The sequence below is a fragment of the Equus asinus genome, chromosome 21, assembly GCF_041296235.1.
Source record: "Equus asinus isolate D_3611 breed Donkey chromosome 21, EquAss-T2T_v2, whole genome shotgun sequence".
Classification (NCBI taxonomy): Eukaryota; Metazoa; Chordata; class Mammalia; order Perissodactyla; family Equidae; genus Equus; species Equus asinus.
Window position 1 is genome coordinate 46,490,895 of NC_091810.1, and position 19,496 is coordinate 46,510,390.

The 19,496-nt window shown below is 46.4% G+C and overlaps 1 protein-coding gene across 3 annotated transcripts in view; it reads left to right on the forward strand.

The window, feature by feature from the left end:
- The first annotated feature begins 2,315 nt into the window (after positions 1-2,315).
- The window catches only part of STIMATE (STIM activating enhancer), a 55,687-nt gene continuing 38,506 nt past the window's right edge, over positions 2,316-19,496 (forward strand). Inside the window, exons 1-2 of one of the 3 annotated variants that reach the window (XM_070493752.1) lie at positions 2,453-2,592; positions 4,081-4,123. Coding sequence is in view for 2 of the 3 variants with exons in the window: in XM_070493751.1 (XP_070349852.1) it covers positions 2,433-2,592 (160 nt within the window). In the remaining variant the exon portion in view is untranslated. Of the gene's footprint in view, positions 2,593-4,080; positions 4,124-19,496 lie in introns of all 3 variants that reach the window. The other 2 variants (XM_070493751.1, XM_014826569.3) reach the window with 2 other exon arrangements.

The following is a 19,496-nucleotide window of genomic DNA, read 5'->3' on the forward strand; positions in this document are numbered from 1 at the left end:
TTTCCACTGGAACCCCAGAGAATCATCTCTCAATGGAGGAGAAAGTTCCTTCCTATTTTAATAAAATGAACATTTCCAGAATTCTCCCCCCTGTCCTGTTATCTGATCCTTTCCCCTCTGCACTTAGGTACTTTTTTATTGCAGTTCAGCAAAGGTAGAAAGAGCCAGCTAGCTTGCTCCTGGCATTGGGGATTCTGCCCCTGATCTCTGAAGACGGCTTCTTGTTCCTCTCCATTTCCCTTGGTACAGCAGCAATGGGCCTTAAGGATTCCTCTGCATCTGGATGTGCCAGAGCAGTGCTTTGTCAGAAACTTCGTTTCCAGTTCTGTGTGCAACTTTTCTTGAGCTGTTTATGTTTTCAAGCAATTAATAGTCTCCTTATGCCCAGCCACAATCTCTTTTGCTTTAAGTACACATCCTCTTGTTTGGTTCTCTCTGATCATAGTCGGTAACTGTTGAGCATCCCCAAAAGAGACCTTCTTATACTCAAAGACAGTAATGCAATTTTCCCTTACCTATTTATTTTCTTTACCTGATTTTTTTGTATATTCCCATGGTCAATACTTGTGGAGAGTTTTAAATTTTATAAATTAAAATTCAGTTTAATTTAAAAAACATTTTGTTGCATGTTCTCTGTGCCAGGCACTATGTTGGATTCAAAGGTGAATAAAAACCAGTTACTGCCCTCAGGTGGCTTACACTCAGCTGTGAGAGAGAGATGTGTACAGCCATCTAATTTAGCAGTCTGAAAAATTCTAGTGGAGCAGCACAGACAAAGGTAATGTGGAAGCACAGTGGGGAGAAGGAAGGCAGGCAGACCTTGACATGAGTAGCAGTTCATGGAGCAGGGAAGAGGAAAGTGTTTTCCATGCAGTTAGAATGCCACATAAAGGCACAGAGGTGTGGAAGTGCATTGTAAGAGAAGGGCTGGAGAAATTGGTTCTAGGAAGCCAAAAGCATTTTTGTTCTCTGGATAATCAGGTTAATTCCTGTTAACCAAGAAAGCTTTTGTAGAGCATTTAACCCTTTTATGTAATTGGAATTTCTTTTCTTTTCTTTTCTTTTTTTTTTTTTTTTGAGGAAGATTAGCCCTGAGCTAACATCTGCTGCCAATCCCCCTCTTTTTGCTGAGGAAGACTGGCCCTGAGCTAACATCCATGCCCATCTTCCTCCACTCTATATGTGGGATGCCTACCACAGCATGGCTGGACAAGCAGTGCCATGTCCACACCGGGGATCCAAACCGGCGACCCTCAGGCCGCTGAAGCAGAAGGTGAAAACTTGACCGCTGTGCCTCCAGGCCGGCCCCTGTAATTGGAATTTCTTGGTGACTACTTTTAGGGAAAATTTCCCTAGATATGTTATTGTTCCACAAATGTAGCCCAGTGTCTCCTGGAATAATAACTTGTGTACTGGCATTAAGTGGATGCAGCGGGAAGGTTAGGGACTCTGGAGCACCAACAAGAGGTGTCTGGAGAGAAGCCAGAGGGGGCTCGGAGGGTAGATGAGAGAATGGGGACTAGAGGCCCTGGTAGAGGTAGAGAGCAGGTTCCAACGAGTCTGAAAGGGTTAGGTAGGAGTGAATGCGCATGTGTGGAGGGAGGCTGGCAAATACCAAGAATTTGGCTTTCTTTTATAAATCACATTCAAAATGAGCAAGTGGAGATATGTTCACATATTTTCAATATAAACCTTGTATATTTCTAAATGAAGGCGACTGGATTGAAATAACCATTTAAATTACGTTAAGGAGAGGGGGAAAAGGTGACTGGGGCCCGATTGATGAATCCAAGATAAGCCTTAGCCCAGGATATTGGTACTAACAATGAAAGAAGAAAGACGCCAAACGTCTGGATTGAAAGAAATATGCCTGTGTGCAGTGTCTTGGATTGTTTTCCTCAACCACCTGCTTCAGAATAATCCAGGCAACTTGCTGAAAATGCAGATTACTCCGCCCCGTCTCAGAATTACTGAAGCAGAATCTGAAGGTGGAGCCCAGGAGTATTTTAAAGAAATTCTGCAGGGTACGAGGGGCTTATCTTGGAGGGAAAAATAATTTAGTCAGAGACTGTCCCCGCTCCTGCCCTCCCGACCAGGAGCGCCCGGGGTTCCAGGGCTCGATCTCCCGGCCGCACGGTCTGGCTCACCTGGAGTGTCTTACCTGCGGTCCGAACCCCCGACCCCGCCCCTTCGCCCGCCGCTGCCGCGCCAGCTGGAGAGCAGGCGGGCGAGGCCCGCCCACACGCCGGGCCGGGCCAATCAGACGCTGAGATCTCAGACGTCGGGTTACGCGCGGCGCCGAGGGGGCCGCCGGGCGGAGGTACCGACTCCCGGCTTGGACTCCAGGACCCCGGCTTGGCGGCGCGGCTGGCGCGGGCAGCGAGGCCGGGCGGGTGGGCGGTGGCGCCCCACACCCCTCCGCCAGGCCTGCCATGCAGGGCCCCGCCGGGAATGCGAGCCACGGACTGCCGGGCGGGCCGCCCTCCACCGTCGCGTCCGGGGCGGGCCGCTGCGAGAGCGGCGCGCTCATGCACAGTTTCGGCATCTTCCTGCAGGGGCTGCTCGGCGTCGTGGCCTTCAGCACGTTGATGCGTGAGTCCGGGACCCCCGACCCTCCCGAGGCCCCGCCAGACGAACCGCGGGCCCAGTCCCGCCTTGGGAACCCTCCTGTCTGAAGAGTCCAGGCCTGGGGACCCGGGCGGAGGTGCCTTCTTCCCGCGAGCCAGGACTGAGCATTCCCAGGCTAGGGCAAGCCCCCACCCCCGCGCCAGCGTCCTGAGTCCCTCGCCTTCTCGCTGCAGCCTCTAGCCAGGGGTCAACCTGTTCCTCTCCTACAACCCGCACACACCTCTCTTGTGAGGTACCTGCCTAAAACTGCCCCACCCCCCGCCACCCCCGCCACCTGGTCATCGCAAATTAAGGCTACCCCACTTTCCAGCCTGGGGCAACGACCCCCGCTGGCATACCCCTTTCCGTCCCCTCTTAGAGTCTCTTTTTAGCTTCCCCTTCGCACTTTGAACCCACATCCCTAAATCCCCAGTCTGATGCTCAGGTTTTTTCTACACCTTCACTCCTCAAAGATTTACTCTCTCCCGTTCGCATTTAAATCCCGCTACCTTGCAATACCTGGATTGTTAGGCCGTGCATTCCGGCCCCTCCACCCTACTCCACCCCGGGACCTTCTTCCTCAGCTTTATTTTCTGTTTTGGTCAGAGCAGGACCCATCCAACCTTCTTCCCACATCTCCTCTTTCCTCTCCTTTTTTCCTGAACAGGCTCACCTGTTCCCTCTGTCCTGAGCTTTCCTAAGTAAGTTCTGTCGCAAGCCTCCCCTGGCTGTTCCCTTTCCCAACCCTTTATTATTTATATTTCAAGTTTCCTTCCTTTCCGTGAGACCTGGGCAACCTAGTGGCTTAATGGAGAAGTAGGCTCAGAGAATCTGGGGAGGACTCAGAATCCCTGTGCTAAGTCACCAGGGGCCCTTCCTTGAGATTTTCATGATGGAGAGGAAAGCCCCAGATGGTCCCTCTGGAAAACTAGAAGTTCCACCCTGTTGTCATGTGTGGCATGGAAGTGGCGGGTTCTGTTGTTTTCTTAGTGTATATCCTTCTCTTTATTAAAGTAACAAGCTTGGGTTGGCTTGTAGGCCTCGGAGTGCCCCTGTGATTCTGTTTTAGAGGAAGGAAGAGTTATGACTATCTGTACAGAGACATTAATTCCGAAATGACCTGTTCTCAAAACTTCCCGACTGTGCTCCTGTGGACAGAGTGGGAAGTTCCTGCAGAACAGATGCTCCTCGGCACTTGGGAGGGATCCTGCAGCTGTGTGCGTGTCTTGTGGGGTCCAGTTGCTGGAGTGGTAGCTTTGCTTGTTTGTAACATGGGGCTTATTTGGGAGAATTTCCCAGGCTTTAGGTAACCCTGAAGAGGCTGTTCTTAGACACTACTTTCTTCTGGTTGCCTGGCCGTGATAAGTCTGGCAACAAGTGCACAACTGTAGGTTTGCCACTTTTTCTTTCCTTTTTCATCTCTACTTGCCTTGCTACTTTCCCTTCTGAACAAATGCCCTCTTGTTCCCACAGTAATAGTTTGTGACGACTCAGCCAAAATCAGCTGCTGACTTGGGTACGTGAACTGTATGTGTGTGTTTTCGAGACATTGTGCATGGGTCTTCGCTCCCCTCCCACATCTCTCTCCACCAGCTGGCCTTCCTTTCTCACTAAAGAAACTGCAGGCTTAATCTTTATTTTGTTCCCTCACCTAAGATTTCTCAGCCTAGCTCTGGCTGTTTTCATGTGTTTGATTGATGCTGATGGCCTGACTTATTCCCTAGGGTTTGATAGGGTTTGTGATTCAAAGAGGGAAATATGATTATGACAGGGCAGAGTTGCTCACAGCTGAGAAGTGTGCCTGGTTGAATGTGTTCAGAGTGACAGTGCTGGCCCTGGGAGTCTTCAGGGACACACTCACTTCTTTACTTAATCTTGAGTGTGAGCACAGGCAAACCCCACTGTGGTTGGTACCTTCTGTATGCAAAGACTGGACTAGAAAGTGGTCTCTTGCTCAGTGTAAGGCTAGATGTGGAGGGAGCTTGTGGGAAAGAGTAGCCGCTCCTGTGACAATGATGAGTAGGAATGATGGGCAGAAGAGTTGGAAAGGCTAGAGCTGTGTCTGCCCTGGACGCAGAAATGGAGATGAGAGCAAGAGCTTATTCCCCCACCTAGAAGCAGACAGCAGGCCAAGGAGAATCCCATTGACTGGGGTCCAGTCAGGGAAGTACACCTCTTGATCCCTTGTTGGTTCTGTTGGGATGGAACTGTGGGGCTTTTCCATTTTGTACTGCTAGGAAGGGGAGGAAATCTCTAGGGGGCTGTGGTCCATTTTGGAATGCGTTTTGCTGGGGAAAAGGAAAGAGGTTAGAGGTAGTCTCAAGGAAGTGCTTGCGAGCTGTTTGGCTTTGTCTGGGCTTTTAGTCTTCCTAGTCACAGCATCGGTTCCTCAAGATGGCAGAGCTGCTGTCAAGAGTGCCAGGCTCCCTTGACAAGAGTGTCCACCTCACAGCCCTTGAGGGAGGTCTTGGTTTAAGATGAGGCAACTCCACGCTTCATCATTTCCATCATTATCTTCTTTAAGCCTCTTTTAAATACCAGTCGCCTCTGCTAAGCAGTTTAAACTAACAATCCCTATGCTTTTTGGGGTCACAGTCTTTTCCCCTCCAGGTGCTTCTCTTCCCCTAGGCACTGGCCTCATTGCCTCTCCGACACCTCCCCAGTTCTGAGAGCACATGCTGTTCTGTTTTCCTATTGGACCAGATCTGTTCTATAGGATGGACCCACTTCCCTGCCAAACAAGCTGTAAGGGCTTCTTCATCACATCACGTCCCCGATTTCAGTGAATTCTCAGACCACTGTCTTTATGTATTCTTTTTCTATCCAGAAAAGTCACTTTTTTCCCCATTTACACGTTGCTGTGTTTTTTACCAGGAGAGTTTTGTCCTGGAGGAAGACTTCTCATATATATTAATGTCTCAGGGGAGGATTTTGATACTTACAAGGATTTCTCATCTTGGCGCTTGGCTCAATGTGTGGGGGTTTTCAGACAGTCTCCATCCAGGCAGTTGAAAATTTGTATGCCAGTGACACGTAGCCGATTTCTTCAAGCTATGTAAACATGCAGACTATTACAGGCCGCCATCCACGGGCATGCCCCAGTGTCAGCATCACCTTGTTAAGTTGGTGTGCTTTCCAGAGGCTCCACCTAAGGTACCCTCTGTGTGCAAGGAAAGCTGAACAAACAGAGGCAAGCTTATAAAGGGACTTCCCACTCTGGGTTTTCTGGGATGTCACCGAAAGGCATTGGGTGTCTGAGTAGAAAGAAACACTTTAAGCAAGGGGACTTTGTTATGATCTGCCAGCCGAACAGTTCCTCTTGTTTTGGTGGCTTTATCTATAGCCTGACTTGAAGAAGTTGTTCAGACTAGAGTTAGAGCAGAACAGAGCTGAGCAGTCCTGGAGCTCCAGCAAACTGTTGCAGTGCAGGTCAGTGGCCCAGCTGTCAGCCAAAGGTCACTGTTGGCCAGTGTATGTGTTGGTATTTGGGGCTGTTTACTCTCAGGATGTTCGAATGCAAAGCAAACTCAAGCCTCCTTCACCAAGCACAGTCAGAGTTCCGGGCTGAAGTGTAGACGGAATTAGTTTTTAACAAAACAAGCATTTTGAGAGGTTGGATAAATCTACCTGCCTATTTTTATGTTACAGATAAAGGGACTAGCCAGCTGGTGTCAGCGTTATACAAAAACGCTGCTGGCGTTGAGAAATGGTACCTTTTTTCCTGAGGCCCAAAGTAAACATCATAAACCAGTCCACCCAGCTTTGAAATCTTAACCTCAAATCAGAGCCCCTGGTGTTTTCTTGCATGGTTAACTGGCCTCCTTCTGTGTTCTGTACAGACACACTCGTGCTGGGACAACCTTTCCTGGGATCACCTCTCCCCACCCTATCCCAGTTTTTATCTTAAAAAGTGTCAAACATACAGAAAAGATGAAAAAATAATAGCATGAACATCTGTCTGCCCTCCGCTTAGACTCAGAAACTGTTCACTTTTTAACACGATGCAATCTATACAGAAACTGAAATATAATAATGTACACCTGAAATTTACACAATAGTATAAGCCATTATGACCTCAATAAAATAATTAAAAAACAAAAAAGATGAGTTGGGAAGTATTACCTTCTCTTCCATTTTCTGGAAGAGCTTATGTGGAATTGGTTCTTTGAATGTTTTGTAGTGTTTGCTAGTGAAGTCATCTGGGCCTAGAGGGATTTGTTTGTTTTTGTTGTTTGAAGATTTTAAACTAGGAATTTAAAAAAAACCCAATCTGAGACGTTGTTCACATTTTGCCACATTTGCTTTACCTGTTTATATATGTATATTTTTTGGCCAAGCCTTTTGAAGGTAAGTTGAAGCTAGCACCACACTTCACCCCTAAAAACTTCACTTGAGTCTCCTAAGGATAAGGACAGTCGTCCCCATAACCGGTTTCATGATCACACCTAAGAAAATTTATGACTCCACAATATCGTGTGATATCCATCCGTATTCACACTTCCCCAAATGTCAGAAGTCTCTTAGAGCTGGAATTTTTTAAAAACTATGATCCAGTAAGGTCCACACATTGCATTTGGTTATGTTTTTAAGTCCTTTTTACTCCAGAAGAATCTTCCCCTACACACACACACACCTTTTTTTTTTTTTTAAATGACATTGCCTTTTTGAAGACTCCTGGCCTGTCGTCCTATACAGTGTCCCATATTCTGGAGTTGTCTGGGTGCTTGCTTGTTGTGGTGTTTGAGCTGTTTCACTAATTGCTGTGTTTGCTGAGTTTGTTCTGGAGGAGCTGTTAGATTCAGATTACCCTTTTGACGGCAAGAACACTCCGTAAGAAGGCACGTGACATCAGGCAGTCCCACTATTAGTGACAGTAAGGTCAGTTACTTGGTGGAGGGCTGAGGTCTCTAGAGCTCTCCTTTGTAAAGGTGCATCCCCTTTGCAATTAATAAATTATCTTTGTCGTGGTGATACTTTGAGATCGTGTGAATATCCTGTTCCGCAGTAACTTTTCACTCTGGTCACCTCCTCCTGGTAAAATAACGAAACACAATGGTGGCTGAATTGGAGTTCATGAGTGAGGACGCCTGTCTCTGGGCCTGGCACCCAACACACACTCAATAAATGTCCATTTCCTCTCCTCCCTCCGGAGTGCCAGCCAAGGCAAAGGAGAAACATCCCTTTTTCTGTCCCAGGCTGGTACTGTGTGCACAGGAAAAATGAGTGTGCCTGCATAAAGCATGGTGGCTGATTAAGGGTCTTTGTTTTTAGAAAGTTTTCTAAATGCTGATTTATCTGGTAGCATTTATCCGAAATGGTGATCTACAGCTTTATTTATAATAAAACTTAATTAATTTGGAATAAAATCAGGGCAAGAGGGAGTTGTCTGAATTAGGGGACAATCTGAGTTGTAGAATAATTTGACAAAATCCATTTTTTAGCCTTTTAAATATCTCTGTTTGTCAAGTGTTGCCCTATAGGGGCCTGTCAAGCTTCTACTGCTTTAATGATCTGTTTAAAATCCTTTGCAATTAGTATAATGTTTGCATGAAGATGGAATCGTGTGGAAGGAGTTTTATAAGTGGTTAAAAATAGCAGGATCCCTGGCTCTGGAACCAGTCTAACCTGGCTTCCATTTCTGCTTCTGCCATGTAGTGCCCTTGAGCAGCCTGTGTGTTTCTCAAAGGTTCAGTTTCCTCCCCAGTAAGAGGGGGATAATTTTTCTGGGACTGTGGGGATTAGAAAGAATGTCTATAAGGAAGCCGGATCAGTGTCAGGCACATGTTAGGCCCTGCATAAGGGGTGGGGGTTGGGGGATGATGTCATCACCTTCGTCATTATTACAGTATTTGCATTCTTGAGTCCTGTTGAAGAACATTTCACAAGTGCTTGAGTAACTTGTTTTCTGAATTAGGTCAAACGTTTCCCTTTCTATCTTGTTTGCACAACAGCTTTACCTTTAGCCCTCTTTCATAGACTGCAGAATAATAAAAACTTCAGCCTAACCACCACAGTGATTGTGAACTTCAAATTAGCATGTACCCAAACCAGGTGGCTTTAGTATAGTGATGCTCTCTTCCTTCACCCAACCCGTTCTTGTGTTTCACCCACGGTCTCACACGGGCCTTGAGAGGGCAGCGGGTGGACTGGGGCAGCCCACTTACAGGTGGTGAACCTGCCTCGAGTCCCTGGCTTTATTGCCCCAGGTCGCCTGGTAGCAGGTGGTGGCGCTGGCCACAAGAACAGCTTCTTTCCTGCAGCGTGCTGTTTACTGAGCCCCTCAGCACTTAATGCATATCACAGGAACCCTGGAAGGAGGGGTTATTTTCACTTTACAAACAAGGACAGTGAGCAGGTGCAGTGTCTAGCACAAGGTCCTGGTTGGTAAGTGCAGAGCTGAAATGTAAGCCAGGTCCCTCAGCCTCCAGACCCTCTCAGCCACTCCCCCTGCTCCTGCCTGCCTTTGTCGCCTATCTTTCCACACATTGCACTTTCTCATTACTCTGTATCCCTGGCTACCTCGCCTCATTTGTTCCTATTTGAACAATTCTGATTTTCTTAATAATTCTTTTTTAGGTTCACAGTATTAGCTGGAACTTCAGATTGTTTTATGGCTATTGATAGCATTAAAAATATAAATTTGAGATGATCTGCCAATCATTTCGTGCATGTGTGAGTTACGTCTGAGGTTTGCTTTTCTGGCCTGGGCCTTTGTGAAGGTTCTCCTTGGCTGTGCGGGGATGGCCTCATCCTAGATCCTCGCCTGGGGCTGAGGTCTAGTGTCTGAGGCCGGGCCTCTGGGAGCATCAGGGGAGGGAGCACAGGAGTCCAATCAGTAACTGGTGAAGGGGATTTCCAGGGCCCTCAGTGGTTTCAGGTTACCTGCTGGTTTTCACAGAATTTGTTTCCCTGGTCTTATATGACTGTAAGGAGAGTAGTTAATAATCTTAAGAGTTAGGGCTAGCCCTTAAGAGTTATCCTTTTTCTCATGTATGTGCAGAAATGGTCCATGAGTCTCTTGTAGATGACTCCGCTACTGGGAAGTTGTCCCTCTAACCCAAGGTTTTCAACTTGGCACCATTTTGGGGCTGGGTAATTCTTTGTTGTGGGGGCTGTCCTGTATATTGTAGAGTGTTTAGCAGCATCCCTGGCCTCTACCCACTGGATGCCAGTAGCTCCCCACCCCCATCGTGACAATCAAAAATATCTCCAGGGGGTCTGCCCCATGGCCCAGTGGTTAAGTTCGCGCTCTCCACTTTGGCGGCCTGGGGTTTTGCCACTTCTGATCCTGGGCGTAGAGATGGCACCACTCATTAGGCCATGCTGAGGCGGCATCCCACATGTCACAACTAGAAGGACCCACAACTAAAAATATGCAACTGTGTTCTGGGGGGATTTGGGGAGAAAAAGCAGAAAGAAGGAAAAAACAAGATTGGCAACAGTTGTTAGCTCAGGTGCCAATCTTTAAAAAATAAAATAAATAAATCTCCAGACATTGCTCAGTGTCCGCTAGGGGGCAAGATCACCCCTGTTGAGAACTACATTTGTTCAGTTTGTGGATTACTCAGCAGACTAGCATATGAGCTCCAGCAGAACAGATTAGTAGGTCAGTATGTTGCCCCTGAAGGATGAGAAGAGTGGACTGTCAGGATTTGTTAAGGACCTGAGTGCCAGGTGTGGTACTGAGTGCTGCCTTGATAAAGAAGAGCTGAGACCCAGTTCCCCGTCCTGGAGGGGCCCCCAGCTGGAGCGGGCTGCAGGTGTGCTGGCAGTGTGCAGAGGGTTGTAGACGTTTGAACAGAGCTGAGAGGAGGGATGAGGGGAAGTGTCCGTGAGGAAGCCCTGCTTGAGCATAACACTGGAGGTGAAGGTGATGCGAGGGGCTCTCCACACACACAGTGTGGTGAGAGCAAAAGTCCACATAGGAGATCATGGGTCAGGCCGTCAGTCCTGGTTGGCTCGAGAGTGTGGGGGCAGAGGCTCCCAGGAAGAGAAGCCATGTGCTTGGAGGGATTCCAGAAAGTCTTCCTTGTTCAGTCTCAGGCCTACTTTCTTCTCACACTTTCAGCTTGCACTTAAAAAGGATGGGGAATTGAATTATTGGATGGCAAGTCAGATTCTGTATTTACCTCATGCTACATTTGGACTATTTCTTTGAGAACCTTTCTTTTAAGGCAGTTTTATCACGTCCCTTTTAGATCTCATCGGGTCCCCCTGAGGAACATCTACTGTTTGTATCTTTGGGGCTGCAGGAAAAGAAATGGGGAGCCAGGGACCTTCTTCCAGCCCCCTGCCCTGTTGGCAGTGCCTCCTGAGATGGATGGTGTGATGATGTGGGCAGACCTGCTGCGCCTGCTTGGTACGAGGCATTGTGTATTAGCCCCTTTAGTTCACACAGCCCCCCTGAGAGGTAGGTGCTATTATTATCTCCATTTTATAGATAAGGAAACAGTCACACAGAGGTTACGTAACCTGCCCAAGATCACATAGCCAGTGAGTGGTAGAACCAGGCTCTCTGGCTCTGGACACATTGCCTTTAGCTAGTAAGTGAAGCAGCTCCTTATTGTTAACTAGCTTTTGTTGACTGTCCACCACATTCCACACAGGTGTAGAGAAAGTGGAGATGCTTCCACCCCTGGATTTTGAGTCCAGCCTCAATTCTGGACAGCTGTCAAGTGTGGTCACAGTGACTAATGCCAAGGTGGGTGAATCCTGGGAATCTCCCTAGCCCAGTCTGTGAGCGTGGTCCCAGGCTTTCGTGGGGTTGGACTTTGGTGTCTTATAAGAACTCCAGTTGTCAGCTTGTTCTAGAAGTCCTGTGCCTACCACAGTGGGATTGTCAACCACTGAAATCACCTTTGTGCCTGTGAGAAAAAGACTTCTCTCTTGAGTTACTGCAGCCCTGTCTTAGCATCTGATATGTCCTTCGTCCTGTTTCCTTTAATTTAGAGTGTCCTCTTCATTTTAAAAGGCATTCTGTGCCATGGTCAGATTCCACTCGAGCTGCTTTGCAGGAGGAGGAGGCAGGAGCTGGTGAGGCTCGGCCTTACCTGGGGCATGGTTTCACAGGGTGGGGCCGGGGGCGGGGGGCACAGTAGAGGAAGAAGGGTCACTCACCTGGCTGGGGCCCTCAACCAGTGTTTTTCTTGGCTCTAAAATTTCTTTTAAAGACTTAGTATCAAGTATTTGTGAAATTTCCTATGACCAACTAGTGATGGGTGTCAAGAGCTTTCATGCTTTTTCTTTATTTTTCTCTTTCACGGATAAAGTTGTGTGCACAGTAGGTTGGGACACGTGGGGCCAACCCTATGTTTTCATATGTGCACCTTTCTGAAAATGCTTTTTCCTCCCAGCTTCTGTTCAAGACTATGGGCTGTTCTAGCCTCTTAATCTCATCGCAGGCTTTTCTGTTTTCTGAGAAGACGTTTTCACTTAATAACACGAAAAATGATGTAGAGAGATAAGGTGGTAACAACGCCTCCATTAAATGACACGAGCCCAAGACGCCATCCTGCAGGAACAGTTGAGCTCAACGCTGCATCTCGTGTGGATGTCTTGACCAAGGTAGTGTTAGAGCAGGTTTTCTATTTGGTTAGTGAATTTTGGGCTAAAATATTTGTAGCTCATTCCAACAAGCAAGGTTGCCTACACCCGGCGTGTGTGTGTGTGTGTGTGTGTGTGCACGTGCTCCGAGGCTACACCTGGAGAGGAGTGTGTAGGGGAGGCTTACTCAGAGCACACCTGAGCGTGCATGTATTAGAGACGTGGCTGCTCCCTGCTGGCCGGGGCTTTGCTGCGGGTTCTGAGGCAGCAGGCTCGAAGATTGAAGATTGCGGGTCTCCTGTCTGTACTGCTGCCCCCCAGCCTCAGTCTGAGTGCTGGAGCGAACTGGTATCCAAAAGCCCAGGAGAGGCTGACGACAAGGGACAGGTGTTGGGGTCCTCCAGACATAATGTAGGGAGACGTAAATTAACGTGTTTTTTGTCATGAGCCCTGGTTTCATAATTCTGTCCCCAGATTTCTGTGTGAGAAATCCCGTCAGTTACTGGCAGAAAAAAATCTGGTTCTGTTACATGAAATTGTAGTAAATAGGAATGTTAAACTGCCTGTTGGTCCGCTTAGCAGATTACACATTGATTTTTGTTTTTTTCAACTTGTCTTAAATAAATAATTGACTAACAGCTTCTGTAGGTAAAAATCTTCAGGGAAGCATCCAGGCACACTGTAACAGCCTTGCTGTGGACCTGAGCTCAGGGCACTACTACGGGTGGACAATATTCTGGGTACCGTTGTTCTGTAGTGAGACTTTGTGCTCCCAGTAGTGGCAGTCCATCGGCTGGGCCAGTGCGGACATGGCTCAGGCTGAATTTTGGTTTGAGGTAATGTGAGGCATGGGGGCGGGGGGGGGGTCAGTGCTGTCAAGGTGTTCATAGCAGGTAAACCACTGGACCATGCCAGGGAGCTCCTCAGTCCTTGTTCCCACTGGTTGTAGCTGCCAGTAGTGTTATGTGGCGGGTCCCTCTTTGCGTGGCACTAAGGTGGTGTCTTGGTGTCTTGCAGGACAGCTAGGTTCCTGGACCTGGTGCCCCTACCCTCCTTTCCTGATCTCTTTTGTGCTGTGGATGTTGCAGCCGCCATGGTCTGCCCTGTAGCCTGGGCCAAGGAAAACAGCCCTTTATCAGAAACTGGATGCAGCAAGATGCCACAGGGCTGCTCTTCTATCCCCCACACCTGCCAAACCCATTCCTGCCTCCTCCCCCACCCACATTCCTCTTTCCCCTAAATGTTTTTCTCCTTCCTCCCCACTTAGCCACATCCTCCCCATCTTCCAAGAAACGTTCCCCGATGACCTTAGCTCCTATGTTCTCCTTTGAAGTTATAGGACGTACAGTCTGTACCATACAGGTTAGGCCTCTGCATGGCTCTGCCTCTCACTGGGCCAGGTCTGGCTTGCCTGCCAGGCTGGTGCTGGTACATGCTGGTGCTCTGGCTGAGTGTTCAAGCCCAAGGTGGCCGTTTGCTCCCTCCCAGGAACCTGGTCACACAGAGAGCAAGGAGACTTGGGAGATGGGGAAGACTGAGACCTTTTTCTTTTCTAATCAGTAAATAGTTTAGCATGCGCTGCTGAGGACACAGGTATTCTCATTTATAACCACAGTACAATTATCAGAACTCGGGAAATTTAACATTAATATGTGTTATTAGTCCTCAGCCCATATTCACATTTCATCGGCTGCCCCGATACTGTCTTCCTAGCTATCTTTTCCTGGTCCAGTGTCATGCTTTGCATTCGGTTGCCACATCTCTTTAGTCTGGAACAGTTCCTCGGCCTTGCTTTGTCTTTCTTACCCTTGATGCTTTTGAAAAGTGCAGGCCAGAGATTTTATAGAATGTCCTAGATTGGATTTGTCTGATGTTTTCTCGTGGTTACATTCAGGGTACGTGTTTTTGGCGGGGATGCTGCGTAAGTGATAAGGTGACCTCCTCAGTGCATCAGAACCCGCAGGCACCTGATGTTGATTCATCTCAGTATTGGTGAAGTTCTCTTTGATGACTTGGGTAAGGTGGTTCCTCCAGGTCTCTCCATGGTGAAGTTAAAAATTTTTCCCTTTGTAATTAATAAGTAAATTGTGGGGAGATATTTTGAGGCCATGTAAATGTAGGATCTGTTTTCAGTCTTCCTTGTAAAGCCTCCGCTGGTTGGGCAGTATCGTCGCACTCAGTGCTGAGTCACGTGTAGCGTGCTCCTTAGGCGCCGAGCCCTGTCAGTGCCTTACATACGTTAACTCACTTATTTCTCACGTTAGCCACATGAGGTGGGTACTCCTATTATCCAATTTTATACTTGGAGAAACTGAGGTACAGAAAAGTTAAGTGAATTGTCTAGGGTTGTGGCGGCCACTAAGTGGGATACTGGCATTCAAATCCGGTGAGTCTCACTCCAGTGCTGGGGCTTTCCACTGCTCCGACTGCCTGCTCCGTGCAGTGTTCAAGCACAGTTCTTGACGTGGGGACGCTGCTTCTCTAACCTCTGCAGGCTTCCTGTCTTCTCTGCGTATGGAGTTTTTCAACACCGTTTGGTTCCCATTGTCCCTCATCTGATTGGAATTTTACTAAGAGCATCGTTGCAGTCATTTTTCTGGGCACAATAGGTGGACCAGGAGAAAGCCAAAGACTTTTCATTTTGAGATTGGAATCCAGTAGGGCTTGTCATTGAAGCCAGAGGAGGCTTTCCTATGTTGATAAATTTAACATTTGAGCCTGTGCAAAAGTGGATGAAGAGGCTTTTGCCAGGGAAGGAGTCACTGGTGTAGAACTTGCCTTTTTTCTATAAGCAACCAGAAAACAGACCAAAATATATGAAACAGCTGTTTGCAGACATTGGACAACAGGCAGTCAGGAGAGTGATCCCTGAGGGAAAGAAAATATTGAGGTGAGTCCTGTGGTCTCCCTCCAACTTTCGGCTGGAGGCAATGTCCAGATCTCAGAGCCGAGAGGAGGATCCGAGCAGAGCCCGGCAGCCTTGCTGAGTTGAGAAGACACAGTCAAGGAGGCTAAAGCAGTTGCAATTTTCAGAAAGGGTGTGGGGAAAAAAAGAGCTACGTAGAAGAAAAGCTCTAGACATTTGCTTTTGGGTCTCTTTGAGTCTTTTTCTGAACATTATTCTGTGTGAATAATAATAGGGTGAAACTCAAGAGGCAAAGCAAAGAACAGCTGCTGGGAAGCTATGAGCTGGACTGAGTCTAGGACGAGGGGATGCTTTTCGAAAACTTCCAGTTAGAGTGAGAGACTGTTGAACACCAGGGCATTCAGTAGACACCTCAAAAGAATCATGCCTTATCTAGCCCTAGAGAAAGGAGTACATAGCTTAAAAACAAGCCTTGATACCATGCAAAAAAATTGAGTAGAAATACATCATAGATCTGGATGTAGAAGTGGAAACTATATAACACTACTAGAGGAAAACGTAGGAGGAAATCTGTGTGACCTTGGGATAGGCAAAGACTTCTTAAAACACAAAAAGTTTGAACCATAAAAAAAAAAAAAGATGAATGGGACTTTATCTAAATTAAGCATTTCTGGCCTTCAAAACATGCTGTAAAGAAAAGGAAAAGGTAAGCTGCACAGACTGGGAAAAGTATGTTCAATACGACTATCTGACAAAGCCCTTGCACCCAGAGTATACAAAGAGTTCTTACAACTCAATACAAAGACAAACACAATTGAAAAATAGTCAAAGGATCTGAATAGACATTTCTCTAAAGGTAATACAAATGGCCAATAAGCACATGAAAAGATGTTCAGTATCATTAGTCATCAGGGAAATGCAAATTAAACAATGATGAGATACCACTAGAGATACACCCAAAGAATGGCTAAAATTAAAAACATTGACGATACCAAGAGTTGAAGAGAGTGTGAACTTTAGACTCTTATACATTGCTAGCAGTAATGTAAAATGGTACAACCACTTTGGAAAACTGTTTGAAAGTTTCTTATAGCAATTTCACCCCTAGATATTTGCCTAAGAGAAAAGAAAACCTCTGACCACAGAAAGACTTGTACGGGAATATTCATAGCAACTTTCTTCATAATTGCCCCAAACTGGAAACAATCCAAATGTCCATCAACATATGAATGGATACACAAATTGTGATATATCCGTACAATGGAATACATGTCAGCAACAAAAAGGAATGAACTGCTGATACATACAACAGCGTGGTTGAATATGCTGAGCAAAAGATTCCAGATAAAAAGAATACGTACTATACGACTCCATTTATATGAAATTCGGAAAGTAGGAAATCTAATCTTATAGTGACAGAAAACAGATTAGTGGTTTCCTTGGAATGGTAGGGATGGGACCAGCTGCAAAGGGTTGTGAGAGAACTTTTTGGGGTGATGGGAATTACTGTGGCTTGATTGTAGTGAGGGTTACATCAGTGTACACTTTTCTCAAAACTCATTGAACTGTATGTTTAATATGGGTGCATTTTTGGTATGTAAATTATACCTCAAAATTCATTTGAAAGAGAAAAGGAAAAAAAGCCTAGAAATGACCCAGCTGCTCTACAAACTTAAATGCTTATCCAAATAAACTTCAATATTCATTAAAGGAAGACAACAGGGGCTGGCCCCGTGGTTGAGTGATTAAGTTCATGCGCTCTGCTTCGGTGGCCCAGGGTTTCACTGGTTTGAATCGTGGGTGCGGACATGGCACCGTTCATCAAGCCATGCTGAGGTGGCATCCCATATGCCACAACTAGAAGGACCCACAACTAAAGATACACAACTATGTACTGGGGGGCTTTGGGAGAAAAAGGAAAAATAAAATCTTTAAAAAAAAAAAGGAAGACAACAAAATCCAAATACTTAACAATGTAGCAATCATAATGTATAGCCTCTAATCAAAATACTAGACGTGTGAAGAAGCAATAAATTGTGACCTATAATTAGGAGAAGAGTCAGTCAATATAAATAGACCAAGAAATTACAGAGATGATAGAATCAACAGAAAAGGACTTTACAATTACGATAAATATGCTAAAAGTTTTAAGGAAAAATTGGATCATAATGAGGAACACAATGGAAAATATAAAAGTGAACCAAATGGAATATGTAGAACTGAAAATAGAATTTCTGGAAAATTCACTGGACGGACTTAAAAAATTAGACTCTTGGGACCAGCCACGTGGCCGAGTGGTTAAGTTCACACACTCCGCTTCGGCGGCCCAGGGTTTCGCTGGTTCGAATCCAAGGCACGGACATGGCACCGCTCATCAGGCCATGCTGGGGTGGCGTCCCATATGCCACAAACAGAAGGACCCACAACTAAAATATACAATTATGTACCAGGGGGCTTTGGAGAGAAAAAGAAATAAAATCTTAAAAAAAAATACATTAGACTCTGTGGAAGAGTAGATCAGTGAACTTGAAAATATAGCAACAGAAGCTTCACAAATTGAAGCACAGAGAAAAGACCAGGAAAAAATGAGCAGAGCCACAGTGACCCATGGGTAAATATCAAAGGTTACAACGTGTAATTGATTTTCTAGAAGGAAAAGGTGGGTGAAAAAAGGGCACGAAAAATGTTTGAAGACTAATGGCTGAACATTTTCCAAAGTTGATAAAAACTATAAACACACAGAAACAAGAAGCTTGATAAACCCCAAGCAAGATAAAGACAAAGTAAATCACACTAAGCCACATCAGAATCAGAGACTGCTGAAAATCAGTGATAAAAAGAGAATGTAAAAGTAAAGAGGAAAAAAAGACATTAGTACAGGGAAATAAACATTAGAACTAATACTTTTCATCAAATTATTCAAGCCAGAAGACAGTGGAAAAACATCTTTAAAGTGCTGAAAGTAAAAACCTGTCTATGTGGGATTCTATATCCAGTGAGAAATATCTTTCATAAATGAAGGCAGAAAAAAATGAATGAGGGCACTTTGATCCTTCCTTACCCAAAGCAACTGACTCCAGTCTTTATGTCCTGCCATGGCATCTCAGCTCCTGGGACCTTTTACAAGCTTTGTCATCTTTAGTTACAATATCAAGAGTTAAGTCTGAAGGTAGCAAATTACATAAATTGGGGAGAAATTGAACTGCTTTCCTAACTTTAAAAATTACTGCCACCACACCAACAGAATGCAGTGCAGCAATGTGACTTTGGGCTTCTAGAGGCCGTGCCAGGAAGACATATGATCCCAGTGTGTCCTTTTTGTTGTCAGTTCCTCCACCCTCCCCTGCACTGCTGAGGCATGCTGTAGTGCCAGGCCCTAAGCCCTTCTTGACGCACCTCCATGGCATCATTTGAGTCCAGCTGCCCTTGTCAGTAGACTTCATTGCACTGAAGGCCACCCCCTTGTTTGGGTGAGTGAGGAACTGGATTTAGCTGACCACACCTTTTTGGTTGTTGAAGTAGAATAGGGGACAGGAAAGCCCTGGAGGGGAGGGAAGATGGACAGAAAAGCTGGTGGCTGCTTCCAATGCCTTGCTCTTTTTCCTGCCTTGGAGGGCTGTTGGCCAACTAGGTCAACAGACAGCATGAGAGTCAGCTAAGACTGAATTGGAAAGCAAAGCAACAGCTTCAAGTTCCCCCTTGAAAGCTTCATCCATTCCATGTTCAGTAAAACTTCCTGAGAATTTAGAGTGACACTTGTGGCAGCCAGCCTCTGTGACAGACCCCAGTGATCCCCATTCCTGACAGTCACACCATTGTGTAGTCATCTCCCACTGTTAGTCTACGTGACCAACAGAATATGGCAGAAGTGATGGTGTGTCGCTTCTGAGATTAAGGTATTGAAAAGACTGCAGCTTTATCTTGGGTGTGCTGTCTCGTTTGCTTCCTCTTGGATCATTTGCTCTGGGAAAAGCCAGCTGCCGTGTCTTGGGGACACTTGGGCAGTCCTGTAGAGAGACCCACGTGGCGAGGAGCTGAGGACTCCAGCCATCAGCCATGTGTGTGAGCCTTCTCAAAGCAGATCCTCCAGCCCAGTCAAGGCTTCAGGTGGTTTGTAAGTTTGCAACCTTAAAAGAGACCATGAGCCAGAACTACCCAGCTAAGCTGATAAGGTTCATTGTTTACAGCCACAGAGTTGTGGAGTAATTTGTTACACAGTGCTACATAACTAATATAGCGAAAGTGAGTACGAGAAAAGTTAGGAAACTTGATCCCTGTTCTCCAAGAGTCTGCACTCTGTTTAGGAAGACAGATCATTTGAACCAGTAACTAACAATTGCAGGCTTGTAAGCTGAGTGGCCAAAGGTTGATTCAGATATCTCTACACATTGCGTAGACGAGTGAGAGCTTGTTGCTTGGATTTCGTCTTGATGAGTAGGGCTGCTAGAATCCCACAGAGTGGGCTGAGCATCGCTATTCC